The sequence below is a fragment of the Enhydra lutris genome, unplaced genomic scaffold, assembly GCF_002288905.1.
Source record: "Enhydra lutris kenyoni isolate GAN:26980312 unplaced genomic scaffold, ASM228890v2 scaffoldscaffold48, whole genome shotgun sequence".
NCBI classification, from domain to species: Eukaryota; Metazoa; Chordata; class Mammalia; order Carnivora; family Mustelidae; genus Enhydra; species Enhydra lutris.
In genome coordinates this window covers 5,676,075-5,698,940 of record NW_019154132.1, presented here as the reverse complement: position 1 = coordinate 5,698,940, position 22,866 = coordinate 5,676,075, and the positions used below count along the sequence as shown (strand labels likewise).

At 39.4% G+C, this 22,866-nt stretch overlaps 1 protein-coding gene across 1 annotated transcript in view; it reads right to left on the bottom strand.

Moving 5' to 3' along the window:
- The window catches only part of LOC111156761 (phenylalanyl-tRNA synthetase 2, mitochondrial), a 399,584-nt gene that overhangs the window by 205,945 nt on the left and 170,773 nt on the right, over positions 1 to 22,866 (bottom strand). Inside the window, exon 5 of the mRNA XM_022517827.1 lies at positions 4,718 to 4,878. Coding sequence (XP_022373535.1) covers positions 4,718 to 4,878 — 161 coding nt within the window. The remainder of the gene's footprint in view (positions 1 to 4,717; positions 4,879 to 22,866) is intronic.

Below are 22,866 nucleotides of genomic sequence, written 5' to 3'. Positions count from 1 at the left end.
GGATGGATTTAGAAGACCGCGTAGACTGTGCAGAGGAAAATGCTAGAAGACCTGAGAGCCTAAAACATAGTCTTGGATGGCTTGAGGGGAGAGGAAAGAAAAGAAATTTCTGCCTCCTGCCAGCCCCGCACAATACAATTCCCAAACACTCCCAGAGTTTCCCAGCCAGAGAAGCCACAAACTCACAGGTGCAAACAGACCTTTCCCCTCACGTGTCCTCCCTTCCACTCTGGAGAGGGGTCTCGCATAGTAGTATGATTATGTTAAATAGTCTTCGTAAGACAGGCCAACAACATTAAGTGACAAAATGAGTCTCATTCTTTATATATATATAGAGAGGGGGGGGGGGGGATATATATATATATATATATATATATATATATATATATATGACCACTCCATATGAAGAGGTAAAAATGCTAACACTCTAGAACTGTCTACATTACTTATATTTAACCACAAAATCTGCTCTCTTATACCTGCCATGATGAAAATGGAATAGGTAAAGGTCTATGTGTTCAGCTGAATAATGGCCCCCCAAAGATGCCCACATCCTAAAGCTTGGAAGCCATGAACAGGTTCCCTTCCACTCAGAAAGAACTTTCTAACACGTGATTAAGAAAGGATCTCGGGATGTGGAGATCATCTCGAATCATCTCGGTGGGTTCAATGTAATCACAAGAGTCCTTTTCTTGTAAGAAGAAGACAAAACTTCAGAGAAGGCGACGTGACCACAGAGGGAAGGAGAAGGGGAAAGGCAGTGTGAGGGGAAGCCATGATCTGAGAACGAGAACAGCCCTACAAGCTCTCACAGGCAAGGAAACGGATTCTCCCCTTGAGCCACTGGAAGGAATCAGGCCCGCTTACACCTTCGCTTTAGCCCAGTCAGACTGATTTTACAGTGCTGACTTCTGGAACTGTGAAATAAGAATGGATGTTGTTGTAAGCCTCTAGGTTTGTGGTAACTTGCTATGCCAACAGTAGGGAACTAACGCAGATCTAACCAATAAATACTAATTACAGGAGAATAATTAGGAAACTGCTCTCTGTGATCTATCCTTTACACTGTATTTTATGGACAGGTATTTTTTCAGCAATCAAATCCTAACTGCCCCATCAGAAGTTCTCAAGTTTATTACACAAAGACAGAAATTTAAATTACTTTATAGTGCAAGTATGCGTGCACTGATTTTGAAATTGGAAGGCGGAAAAAATGACAAAAAATGACATGTCTCTTCCTGGGTATCTTTGTGTCTCCCAAGAGGTGACGGTTACAGTGCACTTAAGACTGGACTTGAGCCACTGACTTCGGCAGTGACTGTGTTAGTTATCCGTGAGTGTCCCGCCAGCGCTGAGTGCCCTGCTCTGTACAATACTCGTTGGTGTTCCATCGATGTTTGCCAAATAAATAAATGACTGAAGAAATGAAAAGGTGAATGAGGAAAACTTACATCCTTAGTCAGGTTTTTACATTTGACCATTTAGATGGAGTTTTATTCTAAATTAATCTAGAAGGACCTGGTGCTAGAACAAAAATAAACAGCTTACTTAAGAAAAAGGGGGATTTCTTTTTTTTTAAAGGCCACCAAAGGTGAAACTAAAAATGTGAATAAGCCATAAGAGATTTTTCCACTTTTGGTTAGGATGCAAAATGTCACAGAAAACCATTGGTCCCACAGTAATGATGAGACACAATAAATTTAGTAATCTTGTTGTGCAAGACATTGAGGAGACCTGGATACAAGTCTAATTGAGTGGAATTCCAGAGGGAGATGAGCCTTTCTGGGGCAGACAGGCACTGATGGGTGCTTTCACGACCACCCCCCCCACCCCCCGCCGCCACACACACACCCCGTTCCAGGCATGAGTAGCCGGAAGAGCTAGCCTGGTCTTGGTGAAGAAACTTGGCTGCAACAAGGAGAGTGACTAGTATGGCGGACTGGGAGGTGGAGGAACGGCAAGCCCCCACACAGCGAGGTCCCATGGCCAGCCAGTGTCCCTTCATCATACCTTCGCCTGGCAAACAAGCACTGCTGGGTGAAGAAGCTGGCAAGTGGGTGGGAAGGAGAGAGACGGAATCTCACATGCACACATCCCAGACTCTGCTGTGAAGCCAGATCTTACAATCAACGGGAAATCACAGGTGAAATCCAGAATCCAGTTTGACCCCCGATTAGAACAAAGAGATCTCATTTAGTCACCTTAGCTACCTGACAGGGAAAAGGACAAGGCTTTGTGAGGACAGATACTACCTGCTTCAGCTGCTTTGTTCTTTTATACACAATATAAAAGTGAGGTCAGTGGAAAAGCAGGAAAAATGTGACCATAACAAAGAAGAAAAAAAGAATAAAAGGAGAACAACAGATAACAAAATGATTGGAATCGACAGACAGGACTTAAAAACAACTATTACGAAGATGTTAAAGAATTTAAGGGAAAATGTACAAAACGGGTGAAAAGATGATGAATTCACCAGAGTGATGAAAACTCTAAAAAGGAAGCAGATAGAAATTGTAGAACTGTTAAGTACAATATGAATTCATTGGCAGGGCTTAATGGTTAAATGAACAAAACAGAAAAGGTTAGTAAACCCAAAGATAAGAGAATAAAAACTATCCAAAATAAAGCACTGAGCTAAAAAAAAAATGTGAGAATCAGAGTAGTATGGCATAATTTCAAATTGTCTGATATACACGCAGTTGTAGCCTGAAAAGAAAAGGGAAGAACAGAGTAGAATCATTGGAAGAGATAGTAGGTGAGGGTTTCAAGGGTGGTTGAAAGACATTAATCCCACCCAATGAAACCCTAAGCTGGAAACAAGAAAATCACACATAGGTCAAACCACTGAAAACCGGAGTACAAAGACAAAGGCAATGAAATGACATGTTTCAAGAGCTGAACGGAATCCACACATTCACTCACACAAACATACACACACATACGCATACACATCACATACACACCTACACATCCATACATGCACACACACATCCACATGCGTCTACACGTACACACATGTGCATACACAAACTGGCAACCTAGATATCTGTATTCGTAGAAAATACCCTTAAAAGTTAAGGGTGAAACAAAGGCATTTTCAGGCAAGCAAACTGTGAACATTCATGCTGCATTACGGGAAAATATTAAAGGAAGTTCTCCAGGCCGAAGGAAATGATCACAGAGCAAAACCAAGATCAGCAGAAAGGAATGATGATCAGTGGGGTAAATATCAAAGGAGATATAAAACAACACAGCTTCAAGTCTTTTTAAATAGACAACTGGCCATGTGAGGCAAGAGAGTGATATACTGTGGGGTTATAATACATGGAGAAATAAAATAACAATAGTAATATTAAGTTCAAGAGGAGTAAAGAAAACTACACTACTGAAGGATGTTAAATGTATCATGAAGTTGTGTAACGTGTAACAGACACCATGGTAAGGGGTGATGGATTAATTATGCATGTTGTAATCTAGAATAGCTACTAAACAATACAAAATGGTGAGGCACCTAGGTGGCTCAGTCGGTTGAGTGACAGATTCTTAATTTCGGCTCAGGTCATGATCCAGGGTCCAGGGAGCTCGTGCTCACTCTCTCTCTCTAAAATAATAAATAAATCTCTTAAAAAATACAAAATGGTGACACTGAGCAGTAACAGGGATAATAAAATGGAATAAAAGAACAAACATACCAAAAAACACAAAACCTCAGTTTCCAAGTGAAGAAAGAACGAAGAGAAGGGGGAAATGGGGAAGAAATAAAAAAATGACAGAATTAAGCCCAAGAATCTCCCATGTAATTATAGTAACTGTAAGAGGTAGTCAACACTCCAGTTAAATCCGGGCTTAAATAAAAAGACCCAACTCTGGGCAGTTTATAAGAAGCACACATAATATAAGGACCTAGAGTGAAAATGAAATAAGGGGGGTGCCTGGGTGGCTCAGTGGGTTAAAGCCTCTGCCTTCAGCTCAGGTCATGATCCCAGGGTCCTGGGATCGAGCCCTGCATTGGGCTCTCTGCTCAGCACAGAGCCTGCTTCCCTTCCTCTCTCTCTGCCTGCCTCTCTGTTTACTTGTGATCTTCGTCTGTCAAATAAATAAATAAAATCTTAAAAAAAGAAAAAAGAAAAAAGAAAATGAAGTAAGGAAAACACACTGCAAATACTAATCATAAGAAAGCCAATGTGTCTACATTAGTATCAGAAAAACTAAACCTTAAATATATTATCAGTGATGGCCATTTCATAACAATAAAATGGTAATTAACAAAGCCCAAAGTTAGTTCTCTGCTCAGACTAAAAGCTTGATAAATCTCTTATTTTTCTGCATGTTATTTCTGACGGTTTATGAACTCCTGTGTCTTTATGGACCTCTATTTAAAACTTCTTTCCAAGGAATGCCTGGGTGGTTCAGTCAGTTAAGTGTCTCCCTTCAGCTCAGGTCATGATCCCAGGGTCCTGGGACTAAGTCCCATATCGGGCTCCCTGCTCAGAGGGGAGTCTGCTTCTCCCTGTCCCTCAATCCCTCTGCCCTGGTCATGTTCTCTCCTGCTCTCTTGCTCATGCTTTCTCTCTCAAATAAAAAAATCTTGTTAAAAAAACTTCTTTTCAAATACACATGACTTTTAAATTCCTCAAGTTCCTTTTCAGGCATATGACCACTTTGGTTCTTAAAAACTGTTGTTGTTATTATTATTATATTCTTTAAGTCACTTTACCTGGAATTTCACATGCTGGTTGATATCTGACACATGGAACTGCTTCAGGAAACGCTCATCCTCACTCCAGAAGAGGCGGATGTCAGGGATGTCATAGAGGATCATGGCCAGTCTTTCCAGTCCTAGACCAAAGGCCCAACCGATCCGATCATGAGCACCGGCTACAATTAGGAAAACAAAATGAAACTGATTTAGAAAATATAAAGACTTCACAGGTGAATGCTATTTGCTGATAAGTAACCAGTACTACTGGTTGAGCGCCTACTGGTGGCAAGCCACTGGGGAGGGGTTGTGGAGGCCTCCATGAGGGTCCCCGTCTTACGTTTCTCATGCTTTCCACATTCCTCACTCACTTACTGCACTGAAGCACTCTGGAGTCACGCTGTCTCTAATACTGCTTCACTCAGAATTATATTCCAGGCTCTTTAAAGCCCTGGTTTCTGCCTCTGAGTAATCCTTGTTTGCCCCGATTCGAACATTTACCCAACTATGTGCAGGTTACAGAGGAGAGAGAAAAGATGGTCTCTTGTCCCTACAAGGCTTACTAGACGGGCAGTTATGTTTGAAACATGCCAGAATGGACTGTTACTATTCAGAAAGAACCCTCAATTTCATTTAAAATAACCCTCACCCTTAGTAAGAGTTGCCTCAACAATACAGAGAGCAAGCAAGCCAAGGTGAAATGCATATCTAGTACCACTCACTCCAAAGGCAAGGTGTGTTGTTTACATTATGGCAACGCCATGAACTTGAAGGGCTTATTTCGCTTACCTGAAGCAGAGTAAGACCAAAGACAAACCACTGTGTGAAGAAGGAAAGGGAGCAATTCATACTCCCGAAAAAGCTTACAGAAAGGGCTCATGGAAAAGCTTACAGAAAGTTGAAATATAATTTCAGGGGACACTAAAGGTGAGTAGGATCCTGGGAAGGCTGCAAACAGCCTCAAGATTTCACTCCCAACATGCCTGCTCTATGTAAATCCCTCCCTCTGAGTGTGGGTGGCCCCAAGAACTGAATGATCAGGTGACTTTATATGCGGGTCCCTCTGAGCAAATCAGCTCACAGAAATGAGAAGGCCATGCGGCTAGGCCCTCAGGGAGGTCTCTAGAAGCTGGGGGAGGCCTTGGCCGTCAGCAAGAAATGGGACCTCCACTCTTACAATCTCAAGGAAATGAATTCTCCCAAGAGCATGAAAGAGCTTAGAAGAGGACCCCGAATTCCAGAAGAGGACATAGTCTTCTGACACCTTGATTCCCACCTATGAAGACTCAGAGCAGGGGACCCAGCACCTGGACTTCTGATGCAAGGAAATGTGACATAATAAATTTATGTTGTTTTAATCCATTGGTATGAGGTTAACTTGTTACCCAACAAAAGAAAACGACTACGCATCCAAAATGTGGAGAGAGGTAAAAGAAAATTCCAGACTGAAGGAATGTCTTTAATAAAAAAGGGTGACAGTGCAGCATGCAATGGTTAGGAGCAGTTTCCGGAAACACAGATGGTTCGAGGTTGAGGCAAGTAAGAGAGGAGAGGATCCATTTCTGCCCTGGTGTCCTACCTGGTGTCCTACCTACCTGGTGTCCTACCTAAAAAATAACAACAAAGATAAACATATAATTGAAGCCACGCAGGAGATGAACCTCTTCAAATGGTTTGTTTAAAAGCTGAATGAATTAAAATCGTCAAAATGAGATCACAAAAGCAAATGATACAGAGAGAAAGAACGGCTCAGTAGTGGGAGAGAAAGTGTATATGAAAGAAAAGAGAGTGGCTGGCTGATTGCACCTGTTCCTGAGTACGAATGAACACTCAGGTGAAGAGGAGGGGAGAGGGATATTTAACCACACAGTGAGGTCACAGAAAAGTGTGCACGGCCCCTGACCCTGTGATCAGGTGCCTAAAAGAGCAGCTGAAGTGTGAGGCAAAATATTTTAGAATAATTCATACTGATACATGAGGTCTTAAAAAAGGGTTGGTGACTAAAGACATGAAATTTAATATAATCATGATAGACTTTTTATATCTACTTAAAGAAGATTTTTTTGAAAATTACAGTCCTGGTGGTATGGTTCTAGCATATCCTGTCTGCATTGTGTGGTTTTAGTGTCCTCATCACTGCTGGTTACACTATATATTTTTACAACAATTTGGAAACAACATGGCAACACATATCAAGATCCTTAAAAATGTTCATACTCTATTCTTTTAACCCTATTCAGGAATTTATCTTAAGAAAATAATTCAACAAAAGAAAAACATAAATGAAAGAAGATACTCAGTGGTACAACTTATAAGAGCAAAAACATGGAAACAACCTGAGTGGCCCAAATTAGGGAATGGCTTAAAAATTATAGGATATTTTGATGTAGTCATTAAAAATCATAGCCATACAGATACATATTTATTAAGTGACAGACTATAAGAAATTATGAAGAAACCTATGATAACATGAATATGTCCTGTGATACTACTATTTAGGTACCAATGAGGATTGCACTGTGGCCATGTACTGTGATACTACTATATAGGTACAAATGAGGATTATACTGTGAAAAAATAAAAACAAAATGTGATGTTCAAGAATTATAATGGATAACAGTTTTAAAGCAACTTTAAAACATTTTCCTGGAATCTGTACAGTCTTCTCAGTAAAAAAGTAATAAAGATAGGTAGGAATGTTAATACTGCCTTGTGACTTAGGCTTTTTCCTTAATCTTTTAGATTCTATGATCAATTTTTTAGATATAACCAACCACCTAGAGCCTAAGAGCTGTAACTGAATGAGCCACAGATTAAGATTTTATTTAATATCTAGTATTTTTTTTTAGTATCTTAGCTTTTGCTCCTTTCACCTATCCCCAGTTAGTTCCCCATCTCCCAAAACATTTTCTAAAGCAAAACCAAGAATAACAAAGAGCTCTAAAAGTAGGTAAGAAAAAAAGCAGCAATCTAATTAAAAAAAAAAAAAGATTTATTTATCTGAGAGCAAGAGGGCGTGGGGGGAGGGGCAGAGGGAGAGAGAGAACGTCCAGCAGACTCCACACTGAGCATGGAGCGCCAAATGCTCCACTGACTGAGCCACCCAGGTGCCCGAACAATCTAAATTTTTAAATGGATGAAAACTATGAAGACATTCATAGAAACGGAAAGAAAAATTACCTTTAAGCAAATAAAAAGTTTAGTTAAGAAAAATGCAAAAAAAAAAAAAAAGTAAAAGGTAAAAAATATTTTACGTATCAGATTAGCTAAATAAATACATGTGTTCCCATACTTGATAGCAAAGCCAAGGGAACACAAGCACTCTCTGCGTTAACTGGTAGGCTCACAACTGGGTTTTTAACCCACTGACCTAAGGAGAATATAGCAGTAGCTATCAAAGTTACAGATGCATATACCACCTTATTCTTCTAGCTACCGGAATGCATCCTACTTATGGGAAATTATGAATGTGTAAGGCCTCTTGCTGGGGTATTGCTTATAAAAGCAAAAGACTGCAAACAACCCAGGGTCCATCACTCAGGAACTGATTAAATAAACTAGGCTATGTCCACACAATGGCATATTATAAAAAAATCTCTGAAAGATTTCAAAAACTCAAAGCAGCAGCTGCCTGACTTTGTTTTCTTTTGTTTCTTAATTTGGGGGAGGGTGGGAAAGAACTGGGCAACTGGAGGAGAGAGATGGGGAGACCTCACACTACGTGCCTCCTCAAAGAGTGACAAGAAATATTTCAGACAACAGAGATTTTTGTTACTAGGTAAAATATAGCAATGTCTTTTCTGTTAATTTTTAAGAGGTTATAAGAACAAAGTATTTCTCTTGTGTCACACTGGGGCTAAACTTTCAGGATAATCATGATTAGTAAAAATGGATTTCTATGTCCACCTTTTATAGCCAGGATTGGTCTCTTTCGTTCTCTAACACCATTTCCAAACCATCCCCACTATGTGCTGTCCAAATTTGTGATCACAGAATAATAAAATGGTGGCTCTCTTATGCCATTAACTTTGAAGTAGTTTGTTATTCAACAAGGGCTAACCAGACATTGTTAAAACATCTGGGTTTGCCTTTTATTGTAAACATTTCCCATTATGGAAACGCAAATAAAGACTAGATGGGGTTTCACTTAGGAGAGATCAGGAATTAAGCTTAAAATAAGATGAGTCCCCTATATTCTAGCACCCTGTATATGCCATAGTATCAATTATGTCATAATATCACATCCATCCTAAAGCCATGCCATCCCACATTAATCGCATTGCTCATCCTACATATAGAGCAAACAGTCCTAAGCCAAAGCTATGTAATACTCCTTCTCCCAACCAACTACTGTTTTTCATCTGATTTTTCTACTTTACGATGAGTGGAATCATCTTCCATCTAGTTATTCAAGGTAGAAACCTGGGAGTAAATTTTAACTCTAACATTACCTCATTTCAGATATAGACGTTTAAATTATATTTAAAACCTCTCTCAAAACTATCCCTTCTTTCTAGTCTAATTGTCACTACAGATTTGCGCCTTCCATAAACATCTCTCACCTGGGCTCTTCCAAGAAACAACCAAATTGTCACCGTCTGTCTCCCTATTTGGTCCATCTGGGCTAGTGACACCAATTCTCTTTCTAAAACATAAATTTGGACACTGTCACCACTAGACATGTATAAGGGTAGAACAATGAATGAGTCATATTTGTTCTTAATTTTATTTTGCATTTATTCTCTTTCTAAAACACAAAAAGCAGCTGAAAATTGTCCCAGAGATCCCCATTCAGTCTATCTGAACTTGACTTCTCAGGAAACCTCAAGATTTGATGTGCAAGGTCCACAAAATGCTTCATTGTAAGTTAAATACTAGCATCTCTACCACTTGGCATCCAGGCAATCATAAAGACAAAGGGAAAAACAAGTATTCAGCGTGTTACAGACAGATTGAGAAGCACTGGTCTGAAAAAGTTGGAAGAACTTTCAAAAAAATTTCCACTACATCCCAGGTTGCTAATTTTGTCACATATAAAATTATGCACATGACACTGCTCAGCAACAGAGTTCATGGTCTTTTCAAATGCAGATGGGTCATTTGCCAACACAAATCTCAAAATACAAGGAACAACCCATCCCCAAGGTGAAAATAAATCAGAAGTTAACAGTATAAAACTATCTTGAAAAACTCCCAAATATAGGGAAATAAACAACATACTTTTAAATAGCCCAATATTCAAAGAAAAAACTCACAAGAAAAATTAGGAAATGCAACGAAATGAATACAAATTAAAATGCAACACATAACAATGTATGGGATGCGTTTAAAGCTATGATTCAAACGAAAACTACAGCATTAAAGGCATATGTCAGAGGAGAAGAAAAGTGTCAAATCATTGATCTACTCCCTTACAAAAGTAGAAAAAGAAAATTAAGACCAAACTAAGCAAAACAAGGAAAAAATAAAGGGAACCTAAGTGACAAAATAAACAGAAAAACAATAGTGAAAACTGATGACAACAAAAGCTGGTTTAAAAGAATGTTTTAAAACCGAAGCACAGTTGATACACAATGTTACATTAGTTTCAGATGTACAGTATCATGATTCCACACCCCCATTATGTGGTGGTATGCTCACCACAAGTGAAGCTACCATTTGTCACAATATAACATGATCGCAGTTATCATCGACTATATTCCCTTTGCTGTGTCTTTAACCCCGTGACTTCTTCCATAACTGGAAGCCTGCATCCCCCACACCTTGTCCCCTGTTTTGCCCACCCTCTAACTACCTTTCCCTCTGGCAACCATTAGTCTGTTCTCGGTATTTATGGATCTGTTTCCGCTGTTTATTTCTTTGTTTTGTTTTCTAGATTCCACATGTAATCACATGGGATTTGCTGGGATCAAAAAGACAAATAACAAGTACTGGCAAGGACGTGGAGAAAAAGAAGGCTCATGCACTGTTGGTGGGAATGTAAATTGGTGCAGCCACTGTGAGAAACAGTATAGTATGGAGGTTCCTCAAAAGACGAGAAATAGAAATACCATACAACCTAGTAATTTCACCACTGGGAATCCCACCCCCAAAAAAGAAAACACAATTCAAAAAGATATCTGCACCTCTATGTTTATTATAGCATTATTTATAGCAGCCAACATATGGAAGCAACCCAAGTGTCCATCAACAGATGAATGGACAAAGAACAGGTGGTTCTTTGGAATGGAACATTGCTTAGTCATAAAAAAGATAAAAGCTCTCTCTATTTGACTTATTTCACCACTGGGTCCATCCATGTTGCCACAAATGGCAGGATCTTATTCTTTTTTATGACTGAGTAATATTCCACTCTTTATGTATACCAAAGGCTGCTTAAAAAAAATCAATACAATTGATAAATTGCCAGCCAGACTAATAAGGAAAAAAAAAAAAAGAAAAAAAGAGAAGGTACAAATTAACAATGTCAGAAACAAAGGACAGGACCTCACTAAAAATAGATCCTAGAGACATTAAAAAGATAATGAGGAACTAGAAGGAATATTATGAATAACCTTACATAAGTGAATTCAACAACTATTCAATAATCCATACAAAATGGACAAATTCCTAAAAAAAAAATAAAAAGAAAGAAAAAAAAAACCACCTCATCTACCAAAGCCCATTAAGAAGAACATATAACCTATATCAATTAAAAATACTGAATATGTAATGAAAAACTTTCCCACAAAGAAAACTTGAGGACCAGATGGCTTTTACTATGAATTCTATCACAATGTGAAGAAAGAAATAATACTAATTCTATAAAATTCTTCCAGAAAGTAGAGAATAATGAAATTTCATGAGGCCAGGATTACCCTTATCCCAAAACCAAAGACATTCCAAGAAAAGAAAACTAAACCAATATGCATCATGAACAGAGAAAACAAATCACCTTTAACAAAATATTATCAAACTGCATCCAGGAATTCATGAAGAGGACATGACGTCAGGACTGGATTTATCCTAGGAATGCAAGGTTGGCTCAACATACGAACATCAATCAATATAATTCATCAAAAAAGCAGATTAAAAAAGAAAACACATGATCATTCAGTAGATGCAGGAAAAGCAGTTGAAAATATCTAAGTTCCATTCATTATAAAAATTCTCAGCAAATAAGGAACACCTTATTTGCTTATCTTTAATCTGATAAAAGACACAATAAAAAAACCAAGAGCTACATGGATTGGAAGAACAAATATTGTGAAAATGTCTATGCTACCTAAAGCAATCTACACGTTTAATGCAATCCCTATCAAAATACCATCACTTTTTTTCAAAGAAATGGAACAAATAATCCTAAAATTTATATGGAACTAGAAAAGACCTCGAATAGCCAGAGGAATGTTGAAAAAGAAAGTCAAAGTTGGTGGCATCACAATTCCAGACTTTCAGCTCTATTATAAAGCTGTCATCATCAAGACAGTATGGTACTGGCACAAAAACAAACACATAGATCAATGCAACAGAATAGAAAGCCCAGAAATAGACCCTCAACTCTATTATCAACTAATCTTTGACAAAGCAGGAAAGAATGTTCAATGGAAAAAAGACAGTCTCTTCAACAAATGGTGTTGGGAAAATTGGACAGCCACATGCAGAAAAATGAAACTGGACCATTTCCTTACAACACACACGGAAATAGACTCAAAATGGATGAAGGACCTCAATGTGAGAAAGGAATCCATCAAAATCCTTGAGGACAACACAGACAGCAACCTCTTCGACCTCAGCTGCAGCAACTTCTTCCAAGAAACATCACCAAAGGCAAGGGAAGCAAGGGCAAAAATGAACTACTGGGACTTCATCAAGATCAAAAGTTTTTGCACGGCAAAGGAAACAGTCAACAAAACCAAAAGACAACTGACAGAATGGGAGAAGATATTCACAAATGATATATCAGATGAAGGGCTAGTATCTAAAATCTAGAAAGAACTTATTAAACTCAACACCCAAAGAACAAATAATCCAATCAAGAAATGCGCAGAGGACATGAACAGACATTTCTGCAAAGAAGACATCCAGATGGCCAACAGACTCATGAAAAAGTGCTCCACATCACTTGGCATCAGGGAAATACAAATCAAAACCACAATGAAATACCACCTCACACCAGTCAGAATGGCTAAAATTAACAAGTCAGGAAATGACAGATGATAGCGAGGATGCGGAGAAAGGGGAACCCTCCTACACTGTTGATGGGAATGCAAGCTGGTGCAGCCACTCTGGAAAATAGACTACCCTGTGACCCAGCAATCGCACTACTGGGTATTTACCCTAATGATACAAATGTAGTGATCCAAAGGGGCACGCACACCCGAATGTTTATAGCAGCAATGCCCATAATAGCCAAACTATGGAAAAAACCTAGATGTCCATCAACAGATGAATGGATAAAGAAGATGTGGTACATATATACAATGGAATACTATGCAGCCATCAAAAGAAATGAAATCTTGCCATTTGAGATGACATGGATGGAACTAGAGGGTATTATGCTGCGTGAAATAAGTCAATTATCATACGATCTCCCTGATAAGAGGAAATTGAGAGGCAATGTAGGGGGCTTGCGGGGGTAGGAAAGGGATAAATGAAACAAGATGGGATCGGGAGGGAGACAAACCATAAGAGACTCTTAATCTCACAAAACAAACTGAGGGTTGCCGAGGCAGGGGTAGGGAGAGGGTGGTGGGGTTATGGATATTGGGGAAGGTATGTGCTATGGTGAGTACTGCGAAGTGTGTAAACCTGGTGATCCACAGACCTGTACCCCTGGGGCTAATAATACATTATATGTTAATTAAAAAAATACAAAATTAAAATTAAAAACAAAACCAAAAAAAAACCCAAGAGCTAATACAATACTCAACGGTGAAAGACCAGTTGCTTTGCATTCAGGGCTTGCTTGAAGACAGAGTATGTCCATTCGGAAAGGGGGAGCAAAACAAAAACAAAAAACCAGATTAACCAATTGGAAAGAAAAAAGTAAAACTGTCTTTATTTGTAGATACATGACTGACTACATAAAAATTCCTAAGGAAAACATTTCAAAGGTTACTGATACATGAGTTTAAGATCATGATCTACAAAAATCCACAGTGTACATGATTCAGGGGCCTCAGTTTCACCTCGCTGTCAGTAGGGACAAGTGGAGAACCTTTTCTGAACATAGGAGACTGACTCTAATGGGAAGACCCAAGGCTAAGAGCAGTGAGGGAGCCATTACAGCAAACACCTGGAATCCCAACCACCTTGGTAAAGGATGAGCTCTTCGTTAGAAGCCAGGAACAGAAACAGGCCTCAAGCTTTCTTTCGCCACACTCAAGTCTCACAATTATTCTTATGGAGAAGCCTACTTGTGACAATCAATTACTGTGGAGAGTTGCAAGAAAGGATGTGGCATCTGTTTGCTGAGTTGTACCAAATTTTGCCTTTGAAACACTTTGTTTTGGTCCCATCTAGAACAGCTTCTTCTGAATTGCGCCGTGCACTGTGCTTTCCTGCTAGGACATTAGTAAGACACCAGACACTTCTGTCCACGATGCTGATCACCGTATCACATGGTCTTCCCTAGGAGATGTCATTAACTAAACTGATTTCAGATCTAAGAAGATGGAATAAGCTTCTTTCCCCTGAACAACTGGATTGTTTTTCACTTTAACGATACCATGAGTTACATAATTGGTCATAATGTTCTCCTTAGTCTGGCCCATGGAAGGTTAGAACCAACCTTGCGGGTCACCTCTACAACTGTACAAGTGTTCAGGGCACATTTCTCCGTGTGACTCTTGGCCCAGTTTTATTTTCTTATCCTAATTTCCTCTTTGTCCTGATTATCTCAACTATTTATTTTATCCTCTTGTACATGCTTTTATATGATACTTCCAATTCTTTATGGAAGAAAGTGAGCCATAAATAACTAGACACTTAGAGATACTGTCAGCCAAGGCAAGTCTAATTTTCAGGTCTTTGGCACTCCTCGGAGGTAATTTGTTGCCAGGTGCTCAAGTGCTGACAGGGTTTTAAGGCAGTATATTTTTTCCCTATTCCAATACTAGAGGGTTCCAGTAAACCAGAGTCCCTAAAGCAGAAGGCTGACTACAAAGAAACATCCTCAATTAAACAGAATATTCAGGATGGGAAGCAATTAAGTATTCTCATTAACACAGCTTTGTGCTGAATGGAGCAACCGACACAGGAAAAATTGTTTTTGTTTTTGGTGAAAATCATTCTAAGAAGGTCAGCCTATATATAGAAGCAAAATGATGTGAGATGAGAGCCCAGAGGTGGGAAAATTAAAAAGAAGAGGAAAAAAAAAGGGGGGGGGGGCAGGAGAGGCAAATGGCAACTGAAAAGAGGACAGTAAGAAGTCTTCAGTGTGAAAGTGAAGAAACTAAGTGGGTCTTAGAGCCTACAGCCATCTAATCCCATAAACTGTCCCCTTCTACAGCAGATGGCCCTCCATGCTTTGCCTCAACAGCTGTGAAAAAGCAGCACTGGCAAGAGAGAAACCAAGTCACCACACAAGGCTCAGCACATAGCCTCCTGTCTGGCCCTTCCAAGCAGAGACCCTGTGAGCAAGAGTTATCTCAGAGAGAAAATGGCCACGCTAGCCAACGGTCAGGATGGGGAACAAAGAGCACTGAGGAAAGACTAAAACTGGCTGCTACTGCTCAACGCCATGCCTCTGAAGGCATAGGGTATCTGTGCTCTTGGTGGAAGGCAGTGGGGGTGGTGGGTGGGTGGAGATATTTCTCAAACCTTCTCCCAAAAGGCCTAGAAAAATCACTGTGCCATGCAGAAGAGGTCAGATCACCAACATGAGAGAAGGCTGAGAATGGGCAGTTGTTGACTGTGAAAAAGAACTACACACAAACACACAGTATTTAATCTGAACCAAGACAAGTAAAGCCTATGTGTCTTCCTCTCTAGAATGTGATGATCTTGAGCCACAGAGAGATGGTTCCATAATATAATTACACTTTAGTTAGACAATGCACAAGAAGCAGAGAGAATTTTTAGGGCAATGAAAATACTCTACATGATATTATAATGAAGGATAATGTCATTACACATTTGTCCAAACCCACTGGATGTACAGCCCCAAGACTGAACCCTAAGGTAAACAATGAATTTTGGGTAATAATGATGTGTCAATATAGGTTCTTCAACTGTAAAAACTATAGCACTCTCGTAGGGAATTCTGATCATTGGGGAGTACTCATGGGTAGGGGCAGAGTAAGGTACAGAGGGTATATGAGAACTCTGTCTTAGTTTTGCCATGAACCTAAAACTGCTCTAAAAAATGAAAGTCTTCATTAAAAAAAAGAGAGGGACTACTCTTGTGAAAATGGGGAAGATAATTGTAACTTCCTTCCATATAAGTCTGTCATTAAGACTAAATAAGACAGTCCATGTAAATCAATAGGCACATTAAAAAATGCTGTAAAAATTTTAGCTGTAACAGTCATTAATATAAGGGTTCTATACAACTGTTTCTGAGAAAAATATTGAGCAAATGCTCAGAAGAAGATTCTTTCAAATGTTGAAACCCTGTATTTTTTTTAATTTTAACATTAGCTCATTGGCTTAATATTTTAAAATAATTCAAATAAACATAACTTCATGGGAAAAAAAAGGGAGGGGAGAGTGGAAAGATAACACACAAAATGAGAGAAAGGATTTGCAAATTATATATATTAAGGGTTTACTACCCAGGATATATAAAGAACTCCTACAACTCAACAACACACAGACAAACAATACAACTTAAAAATGGGCAAAAGATTTCTATAGACATTTCTCCAAAGAAGTTCTACAAACAGCCAACAGGCACATGAAAAGATGCTCCACACATCCTTAGTCGTTAGGGCAATGTAAACCCAAACCACAGTGAGACACTACTTCACACATACTAGGCTGGCTATAGTACAAAACAAACAAACAAAAAACTGAGAAAACAAGTGCCAACATGGACAGGAACAAATTGGAACCCTTGGGCATCGCTGCTGGGAATGCAACATGGTGCAGCTGCTGTGGGAAACAGCTTGGTGGTTCTTCCAAAAGTTAAACATAGTCACTATATGATGCAGCCATTCTTCTCTCTCTCTCCCCTTCAATAGATTGATCTATCTATCTCTATCCATTTGCATGTGTGTGTGTGTATATATGTATACACAAAATATAGTTACAGACATAGATACAAGGATGGATATATAGATACCCAAAAAACTGGAAAAAGGGACTCAAGAGAACTGTGCACCAATGTTCACAGCAGAATTATCTACAGTAGATGAAAGGTAAAAAAACAGCTCAATGTCAAAACTCAATGAATAAACAAAATGTGGTACATGTAGAAAATGGAATATTATTCAGCCCTAAAAGGAAATGAAGTTCTAATATTTGCTACAGCATGGATGAACCCCGAAAAAAATATGCTAAGTGAAAGAAGCCAGACACAAAAGCATACATATTGTATGATTTCACATACGAGAAATACCTAGAATAAGTAAATTCATGGAGACAGTAAGACTAGAGGTTATTAGAGGGACTGGAGGGAGGGGAAAATGGGGAGTTACTGTTTAATGAATACTGAGTTTCTGCTCAAGATGATGACAATGTTTTGGAAATCAATAGTGCCAATGGTTGACAACATTGTGGCTGTAATCAATATCAGTGAATTGTATCCTTGGCAAATTTTATATTGTATATATTTTACCACATAAAAATAAAAATTTTAAGGAGCTAAACATTTACAAACTTTAAAGAAAATTTCTGCATGTTCCTCACAATATTTTTAGAAGATATTTCCTTTTTCTCATTACCACAACCATCCTGCAAACACTAAGATTTACCAACTGAGCCACTATGTAGCCAATTATTTCAGTGGACCTGAGCTGCTTCTCCCATAAAATGAAAGAACAGCAATAATACAGCATCTCAAGTTCCTTCCAGCTCTTAACAGTCTAGGATGAGGCTCAGGTTAGAAGTAATTAACTAAGGTCTACTCTAAAGAAGCTTTCAATGAAATACAAAGTACTGCAAAATAATTTTGTTTAATATTGAGCAGCATCGCAAAGGTTATCTGCCAACTGCCTCTCCTCTGGCCATTGGTCTCCTACCCTGCAGACATGCAGGTACACTCAAATTTGCACCCTCTACTTGGACAGGTGTGTCCACTGGGAATGGTCTTTCCCCCCACCTGTTTCAGGTCTCTGACCAAATGTCACCTTCTCAGGGAGGCCTCCCTGACCACCCACTTGAAAACTATATACCACTCCACCAGTACATTCCAATCCCCCTTATTCTGCCCTGTTTTCTTCAGAGAGTATCATCTTCTAAGATACTACAACCTTTCATACTTCTTTTATTTATTGTTTATTGTCAGACTGCTGCTAGTCTGTAATCCACAAGGGCAGGATCTTTGCTGGTTTTCATCACTAATACATCTCCAGTGGCTAGAACAGTGTGTGTCACAAAGCAGGTGCACAGATATTTGCAAAGTGAGTGGATGGTATTAAATTACTTGTTTCATTTGAATGGTAGTATTATGAAGAACTGTAGACTTTAAATGAAGTTTTCAATACAGTGACTTTCTCTGATGATATAATCTGTGAGAGTTCTTATCTATCATAATATGAAGTGATATTTTAACAGTGGTGATATCAGAAATGCCATTTCTGAAAAAGACATCTCAGAAAGGAGAGAACTGAAACACACAAAAGGAACAACAGGAAAAGAGGACTATTTTAACCATTCATCCCAACCTTCACCACTGCTCATCACTGAGCTTCCTTTATACGGTGCAGCTGCCACTGGGTCACAAGCTCCTTGAAGCCAAGGACCTTAACAGGGCTTCTGTTTCGATATTTTGTCCATTTTATTTTATTTCTCAGTGACTTAACTGTTGGAATGTAAACATCCTCTGCATCTTGAGGTTCCCTCTCAAAATGTTTTGTTGCAAAGTCAAAGACTGAATTAAAATTTCAAACTACCGAACTGAAAAACATTTTTTTTTAATTATGTTAAATGTATTTTTCCTTCCTTGTCAAAAGGGGCTAATTTCTAGCAATTCTCTGACTTCATGAACTGACACTTCCCCAGAATAACGGTATGTCAAGAAATATTGAAACAACGAATTAGCATTCATGTTTTATAGAACTTTATCAGTTACAAAACATTTCATCAATATTATTTTGATTTCGATCCTCACAGTGATCCTAGGGGGAATGTGAGAACTGGCATTACTATCTATACTTAAAAAATAAATACCATTTAAGGGACACCTTGGTGGCTCAGTCAGTTAAGGGGCTGCCTTCAGCTCAGGTCATGATCCCAGTGTTCCGGGATCCAGTCCCACATCGGGCTCCTTGCTCCGCATGGAGCCTGCTTCTCCCTCTGCCTCTGCCTGCCACTCTGCCTACCTATACTCTCTCTGTCTCTCTGACAAATAAATAAATAAAATCTTAAAAAAAAATAAATACCATTTGATCAAAATCATCAACAATGGGACTCAAATCTGTTTTTTCCCTTCAAGTATGTATCCAATATCTAAACATTGTCAGAGAGGGGCTATGCTCATAGTACTTCAAACCATCAGAAAATTCCAGTTATGCCTGTGTGCTTTCTACTTTGTAACTAACTGCCAATTTCCTGATAGACTTTACCACTTTCCATGAAAGCAAGCAGAATGATTTGCATAAGTAAATGTTCAAAGATATCAATAGATTTTTCTGAATTTGGGTTTCTGTCTACCACACCAAACATGCCTTTCACACTGAATTTGACTATTACATACAGAGTGAGTTGACAGGACTAGTAGTTAGCAGTGGTCTTGGGCAAAAGTGTCCCCTTCCCTTGATCATTAGTTATGCTGGCAGTCACAAAAGATACAAGCCCCACAGTATCCCAGTGTGACACCGGACACCCAAAGGCAAGTCTAGAAAAGCCAGCACAGTTCCATAAATTCTGAGTTCTTCTCTTCCCACCACGGACTCAGTCCTTGATCCCCTGCTTTCCAGCTACAACTCCTGAATTCCTTAGAGACTTGCTACAGGATGATTGACTTTCCAAGCTGTGTCCAAAGATCGATCTCCTGCCTGAAAAATTTCTCTAGTTGTATATATCCTTGATTCCACACAATTCTGTCAATAAGTCCTTCACACAATCCAAAGGCAGACCTCTTTTAAAAGAACTTTCCACGGTGTGGAGCAGACTGGGAATCAGATTCTGTAAGCTGTAAAGACAGCAGTCCTTAACACAATCTGAGCTAGACTGCATTTGAATAAACTTAAAACAACAAACCCTTCAACACCCATCTCAAAAGCTCACTTTGGACCATCTTCCTTTCTTTCTTGCATCCTGAATTTCAGTTTTCTGTAGTTTAATGAAAGAGAAAAGAGTTTCTGATGCACATACTAATCAACAGTACGTGAAGCAATTCCCAATGGCTTTGTCTACTACACATCCTCCATACAGATGTCTCCAGCTTCCCTCAGGGGCTTGCATCCAGGAATCTGTATCCCTCTGCTCCTAGAGCCTTTAATTTGGGTGTGGTGGACCATGCTGGTTGCCTTCCCAGCAGCCATCCTGCTTTCTTTGGAGTTTGGGTAGCAATATACCGACCCCTGGGGAGGGAGGGAGCCCTGTTTTCCAATGACTCATTTAGGGGAAGACATGGCCAATGAGATGCACAGGGAAATTTCTAGGATGCTCAAAGGCAAGATATGGGTCCTTTGGAACCAATGGGTCTTCCTTCTTGCATTAGATGCTACACGCGAGAATACGATACCTGGAGCTGCAGCAGCCAACACGTGGCCAGAGGGCCACAAGCTGGCTGATGAAAGCCACTGTGCTGAAAAGAGAGAGGGTGAGTGCAAAGAGCTTGGGCCTTTCAAAACCACCCCTGCAGCCTACACACTAGGAAGGACCTGTTCATCTTTGAAATGAATTATAAAAGTCTGTAGGACTTAAACCACTGTTATCTATGGTTTCTGCTTCTTGCTGATAGATACATAAATCCTGATAAACCAAAGAACAGGGAGAGCACCATATAGAGCTATTTGTGAGACAGGTCCTGTTGGGGAGACAAAGATCATTTTAATGCATGAAATCCGGTCTTCTTGAAGCCTTCTCTCAGGACACAAGACAAATAACAAATTTCAGCTTTTATGTGGGTCTTAGGTTGCCTTCTCTAAAGTCTAGCCATCATGCATCGGTGGGAAATGTATAGACCCAGGGCACCCGTCTCAGTGCCATAAAACATGGAAATCGGGATCTTAGTAAGGTTATGAACATCCTAAAAGACCAGTGATAGTGGATCAAGAACCACGTGAAAAGTCCAGAAAAATGAAACCAAACGATGCCAGAAGAGATTCATCCTCCAAATACAGAAAGACTAAGATGTATTTGTCCTGCTACGATAGAGAAGTACGACTTCAGCCTTAATCAAAGCAAGGAAAATGGCCCTGAGAGGACAGCCAGATAACTCTCCTCAGCCATTCTTTCAATATGTTCACAAGCAGGAAGTGCAGGAGTCAAGCCTACATCAATAAGGTAGGCATCTCTTGGTGGAGAGCTAGTATTACCCCTGAGTTATGAAGGATGCTAGCACAGCCATGCCTAGTAATAAACTTCCTTAAAGAAGAGAACTGACAAGCATGTCTCAGTCCAAGTGCTCCAATGAGAAGGCCCAAGAAGCTAACGGTGTCAGCAAGTTAGGGGTGCACACTGGTCACGGCAGGTCATTCGTCAAAAGTCAGAGTACAGGAACTCTAAATTCCCATCTGTCATCACCCTAAAGGAGCAAACAACACACATACAGTACCTTGCTATCAACAATTAGTGACCATGATTTTGGTTCGCTCTTAGAAGCTCCATGGTGCTCATGTGTCACAACTCACTTTATCTGAGCACACAGAAAGTATAATCTGCAGAAGAGTGAGCACACTCTCTAAAACTTCCCTCAATCAAAAGAGTGTGCCAGTAGCTATATCAGTTATTTTTATATTTATTTACATATTTATAATTACATAAATATATGTATTATATGTAATACTTTGTTGAGTCATTTCAGAGTTGGCTCCTTGCACCATGTTCCTTCCGTCCATAATACTTCCATGTATATTTCTGAAGAACAAAAATATTATTTTATGTATCTATAGCATGGTTAACAAATTTAGGAAATTCCACACCAATATAATACTCTTCTCTAATCTGTAGTTCATATTCAAGTTTTGTCAGTTTTCCCAGGAATGTCATTCCAGGCTTTTCTCCCTCCAGTGCAGGAGCCAATCTAGGGTCACATACTACATTTATGTACCATTTCTCTTTAGTGAGACAGCTTTACCCTGGAGCAGCTACTTGGCATCTCTTTGTCCTAGAAGACACTGACATTTTGAAGAACGCTGACCAATTGTCTTACAGAATGTTTCTCAGTTTGAGATCATCTGTCTGATGCTTCTTCATGATTAGTTTTAGATTCCAGAACCAAGCTGGAACACTCCAAAAGGGATATGGTGCCCTTCTCTCCTTCTCTAGGCATTCCATCTGGAGATACTCAGCACCCATCTATCTAACCCTATATCAGGGGTTCCCAAGACCAACCCTATGTCACTTATTTTTTGTGGCAAAAACTTAATAGTTTAAGAAAACTATTCACTTAGCTCAATATTGGTTGGCACTTTGGGCTCAGGAAGAGGTTTTTCTATTCTCAACTAGGTTTAGCACTTAACATGTCTGGTGTTGGCTGCCTGTCAGCTAGGACACCTTTGTCCTTTCTCAGCATCCAACAGGCTAGCTCAGGCTTACGTACATGGTGGCTTGCAGGGACCTACTTGCATTAAAAGAGCAAGTCCCAGGGTGCCAACACTTTACAAGCTTCTTCCTGCATCAGGTTTGCCACTATCCCTATAGGCCAAACTAAATCACATGGCCAAGTTACATTTTAAGGAGTAGAGGAAGAATTAGTGAGAAGATTAGAATCTGTAGCCATTTTTTTAACCTACTCTAGTAAGGAATCCGGTTGCCCGGAACTACTTTCCAAAAACTTCTCTCCACCAGCTATACCAGGATTATTAGGTGAATTCCTTCTCCTATCTACTGGGCTGTTAACAAATCTGTGGGAA